Source organism: Gymnogyps californianus, chromosome 6 (genome assembly GCF_018139145.2).
Source record: "Gymnogyps californianus isolate 813 chromosome 6, ASM1813914v2, whole genome shotgun sequence".
NCBI lineage: Eukaryota > Metazoa > Chordata > Aves > Accipitriformes > Cathartidae > Gymnogyps > Gymnogyps californianus.
Genome location: NC_059476.1, coordinates 15,900,377 through 15,919,816, shown reverse-complemented (window position 1 = coordinate 15,919,816; position 19,440 = coordinate 15,900,377). Strand labels below are relative to the sequence as shown.

General features: G+C 46.7%; 1 protein-coding gene across 3 annotated transcripts in view; it reads right to left on the bottom strand.

The window, feature by feature from the left end:
• Positions 1-11,122: 11,122 nt before the first annotated feature.
• Positions 11,123-19,440, bottom strand: part of BTRC (beta-transducin repeat containing E3 ubiquitin protein ligase) — a 118,811-nt gene continuing 110,493 nt past the window's right edge. For all 3 annotated transcript variants that reach the window (XM_050899192.1, XM_050899193.1, XM_050899195.1), the window contains 4 exons: positions 16,802-16,912; positions 16,116-16,194; positions 12,558-12,751; positions 11,123-11,530 (listed from right to left, as the gene is read on the bottom strand). In XM_050899192.1, coding sequence (XP_050755149.1) covers positions 12,590-12,751; positions 16,116-16,194; positions 16,802-16,912 — 352 coding nt within the window. In that variant the 3' untranslated portion in view covers positions 11,123-11,530; positions 12,558-12,589. The remainder of the gene's footprint in view (positions 11,531-12,557; positions 12,752-16,115; positions 16,195-16,801; positions 16,913-19,440) is intronic.

Genomic DNA, 19,440 nt, shown 5'->3' with positions numbered 1-19,440 from the left:
CCCCCAGCCCCTCTCCCACCCTGTCAGACGTGTGGGGCGGATGTGCCCCATCCTCTGCGACTCGGGTAGGAGTGCTGGTAACCCACACGGCCATGGCTCAGGGCAGCTGCCTTCCCCGGATATGGAGGGGTACAGCCCCCAGCCCCAGAGAAGAGAAACTCGGCTCACGGCAGCTCAGAGGAATCCAATTTTGCTGCGGCCAGGAGCTGCCTCCCCTGCTGCTAATGAAGTGCCTTTAATTAGCAGCCTAATAGCAAGCTCTTAATTTGCCGAACAGCCAGTTGAAAGGATGGGGACCCCACTAAGCCACGGCTGGCAACCGCTCCAAGGGCTTAAAAGGGACAGGCCTCGACTGGCTGGCCCCACCTCGGGAGGGGTCCCGTGGGGACGGGGCAGAGGAGCAGGGCTGGGAGAGCCCCGCGGGCGCGGGCACCTCCGGGCCTGCCGTGCCCAACCCCAGCCGGGCCGTCTCGGGTGAGGGAGAGCTCGGGCGCCTCATCCTCCCACACAGGATGCTCTAGCTCCTGTCTCCTCCCTCCACATGAGCCTCTGGCTCTCCCCGAAAGCACTGTGCCCTCTCCCCCAGCCACAAGGCCTTCCCAGCCTGCTTTTCCCAGGGCGGGCACCTGCTCAAGAGCTCCTATGTCTTGCTCAGACTCGGTTTCTCCATGTCTCAATCGGGCCATCACCTTTACCTTCGTGCAGGTGCGCTGGGTGGCTGCAGAGACCTTGGTGACAGGGCCACAGCGGGGGGAGACCTGCAGGGAGCCACGGTCCTTCGGGGGATGGTCCTGTTTCATTCCCAGAGCAGCAGGATGAAGATCATTTATCAGACATGCCCATGGGTGAGATGACCCGGCAGGAGGAAGACATGCAGCCTGCGGGTACCAGCCATGCCCACCCCAAGCCCTGTGCTAATACAGGGCAAAGCAGCAAAGCCGGGACAGGACGATAAGCCATGTCCCACAGCCATGCTCCCACTCTGGTCATCCAGGTATGTGGCTCATTTCTGTGACCAGCACCTGGAGGGTTAAATGTGCCCAGTCCAGTGGTCTCCGGCACAGGGAAAGGAGGAAACAGCAGCAGCCATCTCTCCCCCATCCTGAGCCATCCCAGCAAGTACCCACCTAAAAACCCTCTTGGAGCTTCCCAGTCCCTCTGCACTGAAGCCCTTACCCATCCCCAAGCCCAGTGCTCGGCCCGCAGCCACAGCCCCCCTCCTGCCACACAGCCTGATGCTGGGGACGGAGCAGGGACATCCTCAGGATGCTGCTCCAAGCTAGAGGGGTGGCCGCTGCCTTGATTTAGGGGTTAAATCTGGGTTACTGCCACCGGTTCCCAGCAGTGGCTGGGATGCTGGGAGCAGAGGTTTAGCAGTAGATGTACAGGTGAGAAACACGTGCTGGGGGAGGAAGGGGGAGGAGGAGGAGGAGGAGGAGGAAAGCCTGGGGTGCCAATTAAGGGTCACCAGGGAGCTGGGTTAATTGGAGACACTCCTGTGACCTGACCCGGTGACGGTGGCACACGGTAAGATGGAGACGAGTGCCGGCGAGAAACACCCGCTGCTCTGTGCTGCGAGGGAGCTCGTCTCCGCAATTTACAAGCATCCCCGTTCCTCCCCTGCCTCTGTGCAACAACTCCCTGGCTAAAACACCCCCCTTGGCTGGGAAAGTGGCTGTGAGCCCACAAACCACCCTCATCCCCTCCCACTGTCACTCCCAGGAACTCCCGTCCCACTCTTGCCTCGATGCTGCCCTGGTCCCCAGATGCAGCACTGGGGCTGTCCCTGTCTCAGCACTCCATGCCATGGGATGCTCACGCGCCTCCTCTCCTCGAGGCATCACACACACAGTGCCTGGGGCACACAAAGAAACCCATGAGGACTGGGAGAGGCAGAGCAGCAAGAAGAGCCGGTCCCAGCACATATCCTGCACAGAGCGATGGCATTTGCCAAGGCCAGGAGCCCTGTGCTCTCCTGAGGGCTTCCTCTGCACTGATGGCATGGTGCTGTGCAGGGTCCTAGCAGAGCCAAGCTGCCCACGGGTGGGCAGAGGCAGGATCCATCCTGCCCCAAGAAGCTTGTGTGGAGGGGAAGGACAGCCAGCCCCGCTGCAATGGCAGAGCACCTGGTGCCTCCTGCCTCCCTGCCCGGCTCCCCAGGGCCAGGCACTGGCAGCCGTGAGCCAGCCATGCAGGACCCCACAGCAAAGACATAAAACATTTGCAAAAAAATGGTATGAGGATTTCTGCAGGACTGGGGAATGCGGCAGCAGCAAAGATGCACTGGGAGAGTCCATTCCCTTTTCCAAGATGAGCTGGAAATCCCTCGGAGAGGTCATGGTCTTCAGTGCTGCCTCTTGGTGTTCATCCAGAACCATCCAGTCCAAACTAGAACAAAGTCCATAAGGAAAAAATAAGGGGCTCAAATACATGTAGGTGAAAAGATGCATTGCTTAGCAGCCACCGACCCCTTTCCCTGTGCCGGAGGAGAGGGAACTCGGCAGCATGGGTGCAGCAGGCAGAGCCGCTCGCAGACATCGCCGCAGCTTGAAAGGTCAGAGTAGTTTGCCGGCGCTGCCCTTTCGGAGTTGACACAGCAGCCTCCCTGTCTTGCTGACCCCTCGGAGGAGAAGCCTTCATTGATCTACCTTTGTAAATGCCAGCAGGGTGCTTTGGGCATGGGACAGGGAGTTTTGGACACATCAGCTGCATGATGTTAACCAGGGGCTTGAGTTTCTGCAAACCACAGTGGCCTCCAGAGGAAACTCAGCAGTGTCCCTAGGGAAAGCACTGCTCAGGCTGCTGTCTCTGCCTTGTTGCACAGGAAAGCCCATCTGATTCCATTCTCCAGCTGCGGGAAGGCTATTTACCTGTACAGGTAAGGCCTCTTCAAGCCCAGGTTTTCCTGGTCATATTCCTTATCCAACTTCAGTGGTCCCCGACAGATCAGCCCCACAGCTCAGCAACCTCTCTGCTGGTTTGGAGATTTCTAGCTGCTCCTACCAGCCAGGTGGATGTCAGCAAAGCACTTAGGAGACGAAGCTGAGGAAGATAACACTGGTGAGAAACAAAGAGTATCCCTTGGGGATATAATGAATGTGTGTTCAAGCTCTCTTAGGGCAAAGCAAAGCGGCTGGTACTCACACACATGCACTGCCAGGAGCTTGCTAGAAGAGCATCACATCGCTGTCCATCAGATGTCCTCAGCTGTTCTCACCAAGGAAGGATCAGCCAGCAAAGGGGACAGGCTGAGACCTCAGATTTCTGCAGCCTGTTAGCGGGTTACGTTAGATTTGCATGGAATACTTGGGAGAAGCAGGATCTTGTTTTCCTCTGCTAGTCTTCTCCTCCGGCAGCGCAGGTGCTTTCGTCCCAGGACAGTGCCCTGGGCAGTGCGTGCGTTGGCTGTGAAGAAACTTGAGCACTTGGAAAAGAGAAATCTTCTGCAGGCAGAGCTATACAGATAGAGCACCAGGCTCTCAAGACCAGGAGTGGCATCTTATTCTCACAAAACGTTGAATCATTTCCGCACCCTCCTGGGTGCTGACAGGTCTGCCATTGCACGGGGGGAGCTCCGCCGCACACGGCCTTTGAACAAACGGGGCCAGGACGCTGCCGGGGCCAGGCGCAGCCCATACCCCAGGGGCTGACAGGACAGCGGGACAGCTCGCCCGCAGAAATCAATGGCAGCACTAGAGCATGTCTATCTGCTCAGGGCTTTTGTTTCCCCAGCCACGCTGCCGCCTCTGCTGAGAGCTCGCCATCCTAACCCTCTTCGAACCGACACAGCACCACTCAACTGCTGAATTCATCCTAAACATTTTTTGTAAGAATTACGTTAATTCCAGCCTAGCAGGCCTAAACTGGCCAATTTCCCCTTTTGAAAAACTAGCTTACTATATTCTTGATAGCATGTATATAATATAATAAAAAAAAAAAAAAGAGAAGATTTCATTTTAAAGCTGTAGGTTGATCAAATGCTGTTAATTTGAAGCTATGGTAAACATTACTTTCCTCCTTCATTTGAAGTGGAAATAAGGCACACATTTTTAAACAGAAAGGGTAATTAACCACTGAATCTATTTAAGATAAGCTGTCTGGTGTTCATTCTTTTCCAGTGGAAATTTACAATTGAGATTGCTTTTCTTTCTCAAAGACTCTCTTTAGTACTTGAGTTTTTGGATGTGATGCCAGAATTCCTAGGAGAAGTTTTCCAGCCCGTGCTCTGCAGCACAGCACTGTCCCAGTCCTAGAAATCTGCAATAAATACTCTGATCCTCATCTTTAAACATCAAGGAGAAGGGGAAGGACTAGCTAAGGAACAGCTAGAAATAACCCACAAGGAAAACCTGTTCTCATAGGACTGGGTAGTACGTGTCTCATTTGGGTACACAGAGAGACCTGGGACTGTGACTACAAAATGTAAGGGGTCTCATTTGTGTGCGCTGGCAGTCACATGCTGTTTAAGACAAGCTGCATCCTGCATCACAGACCGATCCAAAACGATGGATGAAGCCTGTCACTGCAATTCCTCTTCCAAATCTATTATTGGATGGGAGGAAACAGCAGAGAGGGAACAGAAAAGGTTAAAGTGGTGTAAATATATATACACATAAAAACCCCAAACCCTTGCCAAACAAAGCACGCGGCTGCTGGGAACCCCGTCACAAGGCGAGAGGGGGATTGGAAGTGACGGGAATCCTGCTCCCAGCACTTCAGAAAAGCAGGAGCCTTCGCAATCTCCAGTCCCCCGCTGGCTCCCAAGAATGGAGCCAGCAGGGAGAGAGACGGCAGGAGCACAGGGTTTGTTTGTTTTCTGACCACCCCGGGAGTCAGGATCTTAAAACTGCGGTGGCCTTTGTTTTAAAAGGGGCTGTTAAGTAAAACAGATCCAAGGCTGCTATCCGAGGAGCGTTTTTAAGAGAAAGGTATTCTGAGGGCAAGGGTGCTTGCGTTAAAATTCGGGCGAGCCGTAAGCATGACAGCATCCCCAGCCATGGAGCTGCGTGGCAGTGCTGCGATATGTCAATTACTCACTCATTATTGAACAGCAGGATTCTGATTAGCTTATAAAACAAATTTGTGCTTCTCCTACCAGGATCTTGCAACAGTACCCAGAAAAACACAAAGTCTTTATAGCTTCTCCCCCCTACTTTTTTAATGGGCAGGATGGCTCCAGCTCTTCCGTGTCAGTCACATCCATTCTCTGGCTTACCGGGCTGACTCATTTGCCCCAGCCAGAGGCCATCAGCTATGAATGGAGAGTTTGTTAATTAAAAAGTATGCTGTGGTTTTAGCAATAAGTGTTTTTTTCGACTGCCAGAGCAGCCTTTTACGCTGCATTCATCAATGAGCGGCAGCTCTGGGGTGGGACTGGCTACCGCAGACTCCGTGTGTCCTGTGAAGCTGCATCTACCCAGGCCTCGGGGCAAAGCTGTCCACCTTACGGCCGCAGCACTTCCAGGTGTTCACGCTGCAAACATCGTGTACAATGCACATGTAGCAGAAGTGTGACTGACATACCAGGGCTCGAGGAAGATACAGGCTTGATATTTTGACAATGTCCTTCACCCCAAAAGGAAAACAGGAGAGATTCACAGCTTAATCATTGTATTTGTATTTAAGTTATTTTCTGAACAGTTAAAAAAAAAAAAACACCACACTGTTACCATGGTCCTAGCTCAAGTGAACATTAGTACATTAACTACACATCACCGTAACATAATCACAAAATTCAAAGCACTCATTACTTAAGAATCCAGATAACAAATATAGCAGAGTAACAAACAGAAAACTCTGGAGAAATCATGTTCTTTCTCACCTCTCCCACTTCCACACCCACCTCAGCCTGAGCAGGCAGGAGTGATGCAGCATAGGCTGGCCTGGCAGGCATGCAGCTCTCCTAAATGTGGTGATGTAAAATGACTGGGGGAAACGGGATCTGTTACACTTTGCTGAGGTCCACATTATTTTTCTGCCATGCTAAAACTGTAGCTAGGCTGAGCCCTGCAACGCCTCACATGATAAAGACAAAGCAGCTGAAAGCAAAGTTTTACAGTCAAAAGCAGCTCCAGATTTTCACACTGAATTGCCCCAAAATTCTCACAGGTAGCTCCTTGTAAAAGCCACTGCAAATAGCCCGGGACAGGCTGGCCTGCTTTCCTCCTGCACATGGAGCTTTGCTCAGATGTAAACCAGTGCTTGAGTGCCAGCAGATTAAAACACTTTGCCTGTAAAGACAACGAATTGTTATTCATCATACAGGTAAGAGCAGAGCTGCTCTGTGATGAAGACTGGTATTTCATGTTGATTTTCTGGCCACAGCTGCGCTTGGCTCCTGCTTGAGCAGAAATCAGGATATCTTTTAGGGTGATCGGCTATTAAAAAAAGGGACCTATTTAGGAGTTGGCTACAATATCTAAAGGGCTTGTTGTACATCCACGCACATCAGCATCCCTCTGATTTTGAGAATATCAGCTTAACACCACTAAGGATTAACCAGTGTTGCCAACTGCCATGGGATATCCACTGGCCAACAAATGTGAAAGCCCAGCGGTCTTTGGGAACAAGCACAAAGTCATGGGAAGAGTTTTCTGACAAGACAAAGGACGATTTATTCAAGGCTCACCCTGGGAGAGATGCTTTGGGAATTTGCCGGTAGTTTGGCTACATCTCATTTTTAAAAAAAATGGAGTGAGGGGGAAAGGAGAGGAAGCCAAATGCTCAGCCTCAGCAGGCAGCCGTTCCTCTCAACCCGCTGCTGGCGTTGTGGAGAAGGCATGCACCCATGGGACCTGCTGCTTCTGAGTCTCTGAATTAAAAGTGGGTCAGAAAGACTGTGGCCCTCTCATGCCAATCAATCCGGTAGGGATTTGCCAGCAGGAAGATGGAGGGATTTCATATGGAGACCTCCTTTGGGGACAGCTGGGTCACTTGCTGTTCCCCCCTCCTTCTGGGAAGCTGCTGCTTATTGCTTCGGAGGGAACAACAGTAGGGCAAGGCTCAGCATGTCAGATGCATCATGCATGCCACTTGGAGACCATGGCAAGGTTCATTCTTCTCTAGGCAAGTGTAGTTTAGACCATCCCTTTCTCCTCATGCCCCCAGTGCAACCTAAAAGGGGCATCAACTGACAAGTTCAACCATTGGAGGCCTTACTTGATTACCTCCTGATGACTTTTGATGTTCTTATAGCAAACCTCTATTCTTCTGAGTCAACTACACAAGCTAAGCGATCTGTTTTCAGCACTGTCCCCACTTCTGTAGAGATCCATCTCCATCCCTGCACCCCCTCCTAGCGTTCAACCACTTGGGTTGTCTCCCCCTTTTCCTCCCACAATTAAGAGCAAGCCAGCAGTAGGAAGGCTGGCTGCTCTTTCTCATCCGCTCCTCTAGCTAGGAAGAGCTGCTAGTATTTGTGATTTATCAAACACAAATATTGCCCCCCAAGTGAAGGAATCATCAGCCACAAAAGGCAGACCTAAAATGGTGTTAAAGGAAGCTAACAAAGTTAGGCAAAGAGCCCAACCTGGAGATGTGTTTCCCATCGGAGCTGGGATGCCAAAAAACTCAGAACCAAGCCTGGAGCTCTGCTCAGACTGAGAAAGGAACATGCGGCAGGGGCAGGAAACACATACCTGGGAGCAGAGAAATGTGCGTGATACTCTCCAGCTTTTTCAGTGTTCAAAAAAAATTAAGAAAAAGAAAAAAGGATCCTTTGGAGCAGGAGCAGGTGGTGGGTAGGTAGAGCATGGTGGTCCAAGTCAGCTTCCAGTTTAGAAACAAGTGTAAAGCATTTCAATGTGTCCGATGATCATAGACTTCTCAACTTGTCACCTGAATCCTTCCGTTCCAACAGCGGATGTGTCTGTCCCTGAACGTTAATGGGGAGAGAGGGAGCTGCTCCAGAGGAGACAGCTGCAGAAGTTTTCTTGCTGCAAATTCCTTCATGCCATTTTCTATTTGCATATTTTAAAGCAAGCTGTATTCCTCTGAGGACGAGAAATATTTGCAGCAAAACTGTGCCCTATTGCAAAAGAGTCACAAGTAGGAGACAGTGTGGCCATAATGGATTGTCCTGCTCTGAATGTCCCACACCTCCAGTACTTTCCATCCCGTAGTCCAAGGGGGAAGGCTAGTGTGAGCTTCCTACTTGTGGGAGAAGTGCCGATCTCTACGCAGCAGAGGTATTTCATTTCATTTCAAAGCGATGTGCAACACTTAAAGCTCACAGACACTTCCAGCCCTTTTTTATCTCCTTTCAGCAGGCACGTTCTAGTTCTTTTCATTATAAACTCTGCAATTACTCCAACCTGGCTGAGGGATTATCCATCCAGTTCATGCTGAAACCTCTCTCTCACATGCTCTCTTGCACACTCACACACACACGCACACATATCCTAAGGGGGGGGAAGTTTGAAAAAGCCACTTTCTTCTGACATTGGGAGATCTACTTACCAGATTGCTCCTCCCTGGGTGCACAATAAACACCACCAAATGTCAGGCTGTGGCAGTTTCAAGTTCAAGTTACATCAGTTAACTTCAGTTTCCTTCTTAGCTATCAGAAAATTTGTACAACTTGGGGAGTGGGGTAGGAATCCTCGCCCTTCTGCGGTTCTGTATGAAGTACCCAGACACAGTCCCTTCTTGAGGGTAAGACACCATTCTTACCATGTGCCGAAAATGGATTTCAGCTGTTGCTCACTAACTGTACCTTAAACAGCTCTATACAGCAGAGTTCAAACTATGGTACCACTTGAAGACCCAACAGTGCTTAGAAGTTACAGAACAGCAGCATGGAGCAGCAGGGCTATGACAACCAAGGACAATCCGCAATGGTGTTTTCTCTGTGTTTGGCCAGCCAGTCTTCCGGTTCTCCCAAATTCTCTCAACTAGCAAAATAAAATGCATCCTTGTAAGTGTTGGCCACAAAGATGCAACTAAAATATTAGGAAGTTCTGCAGCCTTCAGAGGCTGGAGTAACAGATCTACAATAACCTAAATGTAAAAGACAGAGGATGACCAAACTGAGGAAAATAACTATTAAATCTGCAGCCAAGGTCATATAAACCCCTGCTGACATGCAACCATGCTGCAGACCTTGTAATAACTGAACTTAGAGGAACAGTGTTCAAATAACATTAAGAATAAGACTCAGAACTTCAACTCAGTAAAGTTTGGGATGTAAACTTTGATTCTCTCTGCTCCCTTGCCACTTTGGCTTTGGGACTGCAGTATGCCTGATATGTAGAGCTGCCTGAAATCCAAAACAGCCTTCCTAGGTTTAAAAGCAGTGCCAAAATCAGTTGTGGATGAACTTATCACTGTGACTCAGAACTTTTATGACTCTGCAGAGGCAAGTCACACCGTCAGTGTTACCTGAACAGAGTCGAGTTGTTAACCTGTTTGACTCTTTTGCAGTAATCGTTCAAACAGAAAACAGGAGTGTCACCACAGGCTCCGAGACACTCTTTAGAACTGATGTAGTCTCTAGGCTCAGTGAAAATACAGGGAGCTGAGTGCTCAACACTGCTGCCCATGTGCTTCAGGAACTGCACTAGGTACTTCCCAAGCACCAACTTTCCCTTCCTGCATAACTCCATCGCCTTCTTGTCTGTCTTAGCTGTCACCAAATGATTTAAGCCCTCTGGACTGCTCTTTGGGGACTCTTGGCCCAGCTCCTTGCAAAATTTCATTGGTGGAAAAAGCGCATCCCAAGCAATTAAAAACAATGCAACTGCTTCCCCAGCAAAGTGAAGCTGATGAGAATAGCTTAAAAAAATTTCCCATCTGCCAAGCTCCAAGTTTAGAGGGTGTTAACAAAGCCTGTTTAAAACCCCTCCAGCCCAGAGACGAAGGGCCCTGATTTCCTCCTGTGGGACTGGAGCAACTCCCCACTAAGGCAGTGGGGGTTATTCAAGACCTACAGTGGAAGATCTGGGCTCAAACCTGGAATGGCCAGGGACTGATTTACACAGTCGTTCCTGATCTAAATGCAGGCCTGCTGCAATTCCTTCCAGCTCTGTAAAAAGGGCTGTTTTCCCCCAGACCTCTCTGTCTAGTTCAGAGACATGCAGAATTGTTTCTCATGTCCCTCCTCTTTAGGGCTATTTTTATCTTCTAAACAATGGCAATTTGCAAAAGCCTCAGCTAGAAAGCAAAGATCCAGCTCAGCTATCAGCAAAGGGACTAATCTGCCTGTGTCCCTAAACCACAACGCAGCGTGCATGTAGGTTAGACAAGCACACCAAAGGTTCTCCCTCAGAAGGCTTTCTAGCAAGGCCAGACCCAGAAATGCTGCAGAACTCGCCTGGAGCCACTGCTAACTGTACTGACTGTACTCATGGCCATACTCATTCTACCCATCTGCCATCACCAGGGGCCTGTGCATTTGCTCATTCATGTGAGCAAAGTCTTATTGTCATGGCCAGAGTGTTTGTGTAGTGTCTCCACTCTGGGGTGGCTCGATCTCGAGAGCTCCATAAGGTTTTTAGCAGCTCCCTCTTCCAGCACCCAGCTGCAGCCTCTCTGAGGGGAAAAGAAATGGAAAGAAAGGAGCAATGTTCAGCTTTCCTCCTCACCCCAGCCTCAAAGTTCCTCCAATTTACAGAATGATTCGTAAGCCATCAGCAACACACTGTCTTCAGGGAGAACAGCAGGAGGAAGATGGTACAGGCAATCCCTTTGCTAGTGAAATACTGCCCTGGGCCAACATTTTACCCGGGGCGGGGGTGGATGGGATCTCAGCCCCAGTCCATCATGCTTGGGACTTTGGCAGAAGAGAGTTTAACTTTTCATTGACTAGCATTCCCCAGCCAAGCAGATGTTAAGGGAGACTACGATATACATTCAGCTTCCAAAGGGTTAGCATAGCAGGCAGGAGAGGAAAGAGATGGATTTGGCTCATAATAGTCAAATTTCAAGGGTCCTCTCTCCACAAAAAACAGGTCTGCAGTCAGAACAGCCAAAAGCCACAGGGAAGTTGGGGGGGCCTGGTCTGGCTGTTAAAAGTGTTTCTGTTGCTCCTTCAGAGCTGAATGCTTTTTCAAAGGCCTAGCAATGGATATTGATTTCAGTCTGAGAGTAGCAGCCTCCCCCCACCCACCCTCCCACCCACCCTGAAGTGACTCTCTCAGCAGGATGCACTATGCTATAAGTCTTCTGCTTAACAGCAAAGCAACACATTCTGGCAACATCTTAAATATATTCATAGGACATCTGTGACTGGGTTTGGAGGGGAACCAAACAGGGTAAAGGGAAGAGGAGTGAACAGGAAGAGGGGGATGAGGGAGGAAAGGGATGGGAAGGTTTAAAAATGTTAACTGTTCATGAAAGATAAAAGTCATCTTCTGATATAGCAGCACTTTAGCAGTCAGCCGCGCTGAGTAGACCCTGTCTGAGATCAACCGCATGCCAACTTTGTTCCAGAAACAAGTCTGAGAGCCTCTCTCTTCAGCAAGTATTGGTTACGTGGATAGTTCTTTTGTCCTGGCATTGGCAGATAATTTAAATACTGCAGCTTAAATGAGTCCTGGGAACAAAAAACAGAACAAACCAAACAAACCCCATTCGTATTAAACCTTTTAATGATTTAAAAGAACATCTGATTGACCAGAGTGTTTGAGAAAATCAAGACGGCTGATCTGACAGCTCCAGAGCATCTCTGTACATTTACCAAACAGACAGGATACAGGATGTGCCCCATGACAGAGCATTTTCATGGGAAATGTCACTGTGGACACCCCCTTGCAGAAGCCTGTCAGCTTTCCTGCCATTTTTCTAAAGCTATTAACAGTAATTGTGCATGTACCCACCAAAGTAGGCAATCATGCTACCCCACTCCACTCATATACATCAAAATCCACTCTACAACTGACCCAAACATATGAAACATTATGTCCTCCCCACACTGTGCTGGCCAAGACAAAAGGGTAAGGTGACGAGCAAACCAGCCAGGCTCTGATATGAACAACTTAACACCTGTGCTATGCTAGAGAGAACGAGGGCTAGGCCCTATCAGTAAATGATTTTGCACATTGATGCATCTCGATTAAATTTGCCTGGGCTTGTGCTTCAGTGTCTCCTCCCCTAGCCAAACTGTTCTCTTGAATCAGCCTGCTGCAGAGTGAGAAGAATGGTCACCACTTCAGAGGGAGGGAATAAAGCTGACGCTTCTTGGCAAAACTCTCCTGCCTGGCGACAACTGCCCAGGGTCAGGCCATCTGCATCCCCTTGTTAGGCAGCAGCTGCTCTACTCGCTCTGCAGAAACCTTTCTTCCTTCTGGACAGCAGTGATAGCTGATTTAATTATTGATGATGATGGACAGAGGAGGAGGAGTTCTTCAGGGGAACTCACAGGCGCCACATGCCACAAATCCTAAAATAAAGTCCCTATTCTAAGGTATCAAAACCATTCCTGTCCTTTTACAGGACACTGTAATTACCGTCCAGCCAAGATGAGAAATATTGATAAACCCAGCTAGTTATTCAAGCAGCATGCTCGCACTACATCCACTGTCACCTTTGAGCCTCATTTTATTTTTTAAATTTTTTTTTACCTGTGCGAGTGTGAGGTACAGTGTAGTGTTATTTATCTTGAGATGTAGGTGTATGTTCTGGACGGGGAACGAGTGGATTCTGCTTGGGCAGCTGGGTCATTCAGAAAATCCCAGATGAGGATGGTGTCATCATGTGAGCTGCTGACGATCTGGAACTCGTCAAACTGAAGTCGAAAGACTCTTCCAGAATGCTCCTAAATGCAAGTGGGAGACACAGCATGTTACTTCGCAAACTTGCTGGCACCTGGGATGGAGCCGGGAAGATGAACTTGGGCTCCGATTCTAGTGTTACATTCATTTCCCAGTAAACCCCATGACACACTGTGCATCACCATCTCATAGCCTAAATTATGTCCTCTTTCAGTGAAAAGGGTTTGCCATATCTGAGTACTTGGCCGGCAGGAAGTTTACCTTACAGTTATCCCATTACTCCTTAAATCCCAATATTGGACACGCACTGTGCAGAACAAACCAAGCTCCACCACACAATTCAGTCTGGTGAGGCTGACAGGAGCACTGTCTTCCTTGTTCCATGGTGAAACTCTTTCCTGAAATCACAGCATTCCCAGATGCAGTAGGTTACAGGGGGAGAGATGAGAACTTTTCATTCAAGACTTGGCACCATTGCCACTGCTGAAAGGAAAGAGCTTAACACTGGAGGACACTAAGGAGCCTGTTGTAAAGTCCAGTGACACAGTAATAATTCCTCTTAAGCAGTTCTAAAAATATGAACTAGAAAGGCCATTCTTTATAGGCAGTTTGCATTCTGCTCTGAGGCTAAGTGGAAATGGCATGACGATTTGGCAAGAGTTCAGACTGTAATTAACAGGAGGTAATGGCAAGATCCTGGATATCCCAGAGTAAATCCACTATGCTTTCTCTTGTGTTGCCTATTTTTTCTTGGTGCTTACACTACCGCAAAAGAGTGAGCAGTGGCCTCCTCAGTCAGAAGGGAACAGAAACCATGCAACTAGGGTGAGCCCTCTCTCTTCCATTAATACATATTTCTCTTTAGTGCTCATGTTGTAAGGCGCTTAGGGTCAGGAAAAAAACATGTCTTAAAATACTTTAATACTGAAAATACAGGTTTCTCAAACATTTAGACAAAAGAGAATTGTTAGCTACTAAATGGGAAGCCTCTGTCTTACGGCACATGACTACAAAAATACAGCTTGGTTTGCAAAACGCAACAGCTGCTTTAAAGTGAATCTCTGAATCGTTAAATTAAAATTAACTGAAAATACACACACAAAAGTCAGATTCTATTTTTAAGGCAAATTTTAAAAAGGTTCTAATCATTGGAACCTTTCTGATCTTCTAACTATAACTCGAATTTGTCTCAAAAACATCTTATAAGTTTCTGTCTGCCCACCTATTCCAAAAAAATGTTTTTCCAGAGTCTGTGTTGTAGCAGTGAAGTAAAGAAGTTCTTGCTAAAAAATATCACAACAGTCAGATCCACTGAGGGATTACTCACAGAGACACCAAGAGAGAGAGGTACTTCCAAAAACTGTTTCCAAAACTCCCTTTTTTCTCCCAGTTACTGTGGGATAAGTAAGGTTGCCCTCGAAGTTCCACACAGCATCTGCCCTTCGCTGTTACAGTGGCAATAAGCAGAATGCACACCCTAAGTTGAGGCCACAAGGACCTGGACTCTTTAGCTCGTAAGGAAAGCTGAACTGTGTGCTCATTCTGTGCCTGGAAAGCTTCTGTCAAATTCATGTGGCCGCCGTTCCAGCTAACGGAAGACAAAACTGGAAGGGACCTGGCATGCAGCGAGCATTTGTTATCTGTGCACTTTCCTCCTACTGTTTGAAAATTGAACACGAGCAGCAGGAGACTGACGATGTTCATTGTGCAGCCAGGTTTAATTTTGGAGGCCGAGGGAAGAGAAAAAAAAAAACCAAACCATGGGTAAGCGGGTATAAGGACGCCCTGTTGTCATAAACATGAGAAGTCCTAAAAGCATCACAACAGCTTCTTCCTCTGCTCCCCCTCTTTTGGCCCCCTCCATCGCTATCAAACAGGGATTTATGAGTATCCATGTGTTCAGATTCCTACAGTGTTTCCATCCCACCGCTTCTGATTTATAATATAATTAGCTGGGGCACTTTGGCTGTCCACTGCTGGAAAATGCAGAGGAAATCACACCAGTTAAATTAAGTCTACAGGTTACTAGGCACACATTTGTCTCGGGCTGGAGCAGGAACACTACTAATACCAAGCTGAAATCTTAGACTCTCAGGGTACGTGCTCATGGGCACAGAGTTGTTCCATAGTTTGGAACTGGGTGGCCAATGACAAAGGGTTTTTCTGGATTTCAGCCATGAAACTATTTGCAGTTCTATTTGGCTAACAAGAACGTTTTTCAACATAGTACCTGCAGGCATCCAAGACTCTCACAGACTCTTACTCCGCAGCTTATGGTCCAAATACATGATTGGAAAAGAGCTAGCATGGCTTAATGATCTACTGCCTGTCAGCTGAGTCACAGTAACCCTCACAGCCTGCACCAAATGCAAAGTGAAATACTTCAGCGAAATCTACAGCAACACCAGCAATTCAGGTGGTCGATGAGTGTGCAGAAGGTCAGCTAGCACAGCTCAGCTGGTGAGAGGCAACCACACTTTTAGAGAATCAAACAGCCTCGGTATGATCTTGGTTTAGAGCACAGACTACAGTCACATGCCACAGCAGGAAAAGATCTAACGTATACTAACCTAAACACTGCCCAAACACTTCTCAGCTAAAAAATAAATACATTTAGTACTACTTCTTCAATGAGAATTTGGTACTGGATTGAAATCTTCCTTCATCCCCAGCAACAGTGCAAGTTTTTTGGAGTGAATGTGATTGAGGAATGCTTATAGGAACCATCCCATGGCCTTGGCTATACTGGCATTTTTCTCACAACTTTCCCACATTATTATAAGATCAGAGCCACCGTTAAGCATGACTGTGAATGTTGTTAACACTCACACAATGACATTTTAACCACACCATCATCAGACCTGCACTAAATACCAATGGATGGCATGAAAGTAGTAGTACCTATTTAAGGATGAAGCAATTTCACTGTCTGTTCCAGTCCTTACCTGCTTTTTCCTTAAACACCCAAAAGCCAGTTAAAAGCAATCCCAAGGGTGTTTTTGTTCTTGTTCCTGAAATTTGGAATGTACCACTTTTCTTTAAGAAATTTCATGTCAACAATTCAGACAACTTACTACTACATTGTCAGGTACACACAGGTTAAAGTAAACCCACTGGCACATGGATTCCAAGAAGGACAAGTCTCAAAAATGGATTTAGTTATTAACTTAAAATCACAGAACGAAACTGTTAAAAAGTGAGCAAAAACTCCACAGGTTCTAACTTTTAATGCTTTATAGCTTGCAACGTTAAAAAAAAAAGTTGGACACCCAAAAAAGCCAGACCCCTAGAAATGATTTCTAGATCCTGCAGACTGTGGCTAAGCTGACTTGAGTTTTCATGGCTCAAGACAGCCCTGATCAAGCACACTTTTCTGCCCCCTCCAACATCCCTACCAAAAGCTCTTACCACAAGGGTTCGCAAGCAGAGGGTCCCTGCTGGAGCACGGGGGTCCAAAGCAGCCACAAGATCCCATACTTTAATTTTTCTAGTAGTGAAAAAATAGACAAACACCACGGCTCTGTTAAAGAGAAAAGAGCAAGTGCTCACAGAAAAAAATTAACTGTTAGTACAGCTTTGCTAATACACCAGTTCAAGGAAAATTACAGCAATCCTTCTGTTCTTGAGACCTGGTTCTTGCATTTCCCCTTTGTAAAGCTTATAGAGCTTAATGGGAGAAAAAAATATGCTGTCAACAAAGTAAAATACATAAAGAGCAGGTCATAATAACTAACAGAAACATGTGGGAGTGCAGACACCTTGTCTGTAACGGCAAATGGTCCAGAAGGCATAATCACAGATAGGAAAGATTGTTCTTACCAGTGGTTCAGCTAGAAGAGGTTTCAGGTTAAGTCGGTCAGATATTCTTAGAAGCTAAAGAACTGGACCACACACATCAAATCACACTGACTTGTTTCAAAAGATGAAAAAAAGGTATACTTTGTAGCATGGTCCTGATTTACTGGCCATGAAAAGGTCCTCTTGGTATGACAGACAAGGAATCTAATACTTAGAAGGAAGATGCAGCGAAGTGGGATGTGAGACACTGAGACAGACAGGAAGATGCAAGGTATTGACTGCACTGACAGCCTCACCCATCATATGCCCCACTGACTATCCTCTTGTTATCAAAGCGTATGCATCTCACCAACTCTTCATGGCCTTCCAGTACTCGTAAACATGCCCCACACTCAATATCCCACAGCCTGGAAGAGAGTACAAAGAAGCACTAAGAATTTTTTAGTATCTGATCATTGCAATGAAACATTTGGTCTTTGCTTGTAGTTAATGGAAACTTGGAAATAAAGATTATGATGAAACAACAAAGAAGAAACAAAGTACATTCACCACTCCTTTTCCTGCTGTTAAGCGGGTCCATGCTTTTCAACATGACCCTGTTATGTTACAGTATCACACGGGAAATGAGTCAGAGATCCAAAAATGTTAAGACCAGTTGTGTCTAGTATCTACTGCTCTAGTAACACATGACATCTCCCAGTTATCTTCACAGTAAGCCTCATAACTTTATTTTACTGAAGTTGATTTTTCATAAAAGTATCCTGCCTTGATTTTAAGACGTTAAGAGAGGAAGACTTACCAATCCCTTTGGCAGCTCGTTGCAATTGGTAAAATCACCTTCACAGGGCACACGCCCCTTTCTGTACCCCTACATGCCTATTTCTGATTTGGAGACTACCATCAGACAAATTAAGACATCAATACAGTGGTGAAAGGTACAAGAATTAACAAGCCTTTTTTATTTGTCGTTTCTCCCACTGAAGGTATGTTTACTCTGTAATCTAGGCACCTTATGCATAAGCTAAAATGGGCACTCTATATTTATTATTTTGTAATGCATTTTCTTCTTGCTCTCAAATAATTCCTGTGGCTCTCTGCTAACTGTTTCTAATAATCCAATATTTTAAAAAAGTTCTGGCACCAAAACCACTACACAGTATCCCAGTAAGAGACCCAGCAATGCATTATTCTCTCAACTGTAAATATCTCAGAGTTTTGGGCTTTGTGAAGGATTTTTAGCATGGAGAATAAATTAAAATACATTAATTTTTATACTTACACACTACCTTGAAAAACACTTAAGAAACGCTTGAAACAGTTATGAAGTAAGTCTATTTGCTTTACATACTTTTGTCAGCTCTTTGACATGACTCCCAATTACCATGCATAAAGAAAGATTATTCACCTACAAGAGCTGAAATTCTTTGACATGTATTGCCTAGAGGTGTTCCACCTCTGGCTGAGACATGCTCTGCTCATACAGGAATCTTTTAATAGCAGTATCTGCTGCGGCTCTCTGACACATGACTGAAAGAAAGCAATCACAAATGTTCTTAAATGCTTATTCAATTAGTGTTCAGACTGACATGAACTTCACAGTAGTGAGAAATATGGGTGGTTCGTGGAATTTCTCTGGGAGACACATCTCGAAGCAGCACAGCTGCTGAGGGGTCAGGTCACTTTTCCTTCAGAGACAGACAAAGAAAGAGATAAACTGTCCCCACATATTTTACTCCTGAGGTCCCCTAGGATCCAGATCCAGTGGATGTGTGCCCAAGGTTGGTGGATAATGATTGCAGCTGTCCTGCCATGACAAGCTGCTCTCACTTTGGACAACAGAGGAATGAACAGAACTCTTTCGTTACTGTAGAACTGGGAAAGGATTTGTCTATGCACACGTTTGAGGCCAACGAGGAGCACAAGGTGATTCTTCGATCCATGAAGTTGATCTTTCAGGAATCTGTGAAGATCCCAATAGTTTTCACATGAGTACCAGCACACCAGTCAAGGTCAGAGCAAGCAAATCCATGGCAAAGGTCAGCCAAAGGCACTCTGGCTGGTCAGAGAGCATTAAGTCTCTCAAGGACTGTAAACAGGACGGACAATGCCAGAAATGAACTGGTGCAGAAAGGTTTGAAGAGCAATCTTGTGCCAGGAACTTTCATGCCATGTGTTTCCATTCCTTGCCATCAATCCTGAGATTGCCAGCAGCTCTGGGAGGCTGCATCACACTAATTCAGGCCTGTATTTTCGTGTCCCAGTTTGAGGTTTTACCTGAATCTGAATAGGATTAGAAGAGATGATCATGTCCCCAGCCATGTGGGGAATGGGCCTTCATGTATAAAAGGGATAACTGCTATGTAAGAGCAGAATCTCCTAGCAGAATTGGTGCTAAGGGTACCTCCCAGATTCGATAACCTTCTCAAACTTCTACTTCTTTAAATAGTCAAAGGACCAAATGTAAGAGAAATACTCTTAAGGCTTGAGAATGAACTAAAAAAATTCACTACAAAGTGTACGCAGTAAAAAAACACTACCACTCCTCCTTCCTATAGCTTTGGGAGAACTTCTGGAAGTAGAGGGAGGTCTGAAATTATCTCAGCCTTTAATTCACTTGAAGTCTTGGCAGAGCTGGAAGATGTACAGAAGGCAGGTGAGCCTGAATCCCCATCTCCTAGAGAGAATGTTGTTGTCTAAACAGTCCAGTATCAGATCCCCATGTGTGCACACACTGGAGGTTGAATACACATGTGCAAATCAACCACTCGTTTAAAAATTAACCCAAGATGATGTAGCCTCTATTTTCTTGCTCTAAATTCTCCATTTTTTCTCTTTTGTTCTATACCATGCTTGTCTGTAGCAATTAAGAACCTTGGCCCTAGAGGCTAAGATACTGAAGTAATTAGATTAAACTTGATAGACCAGTTTCTACCAG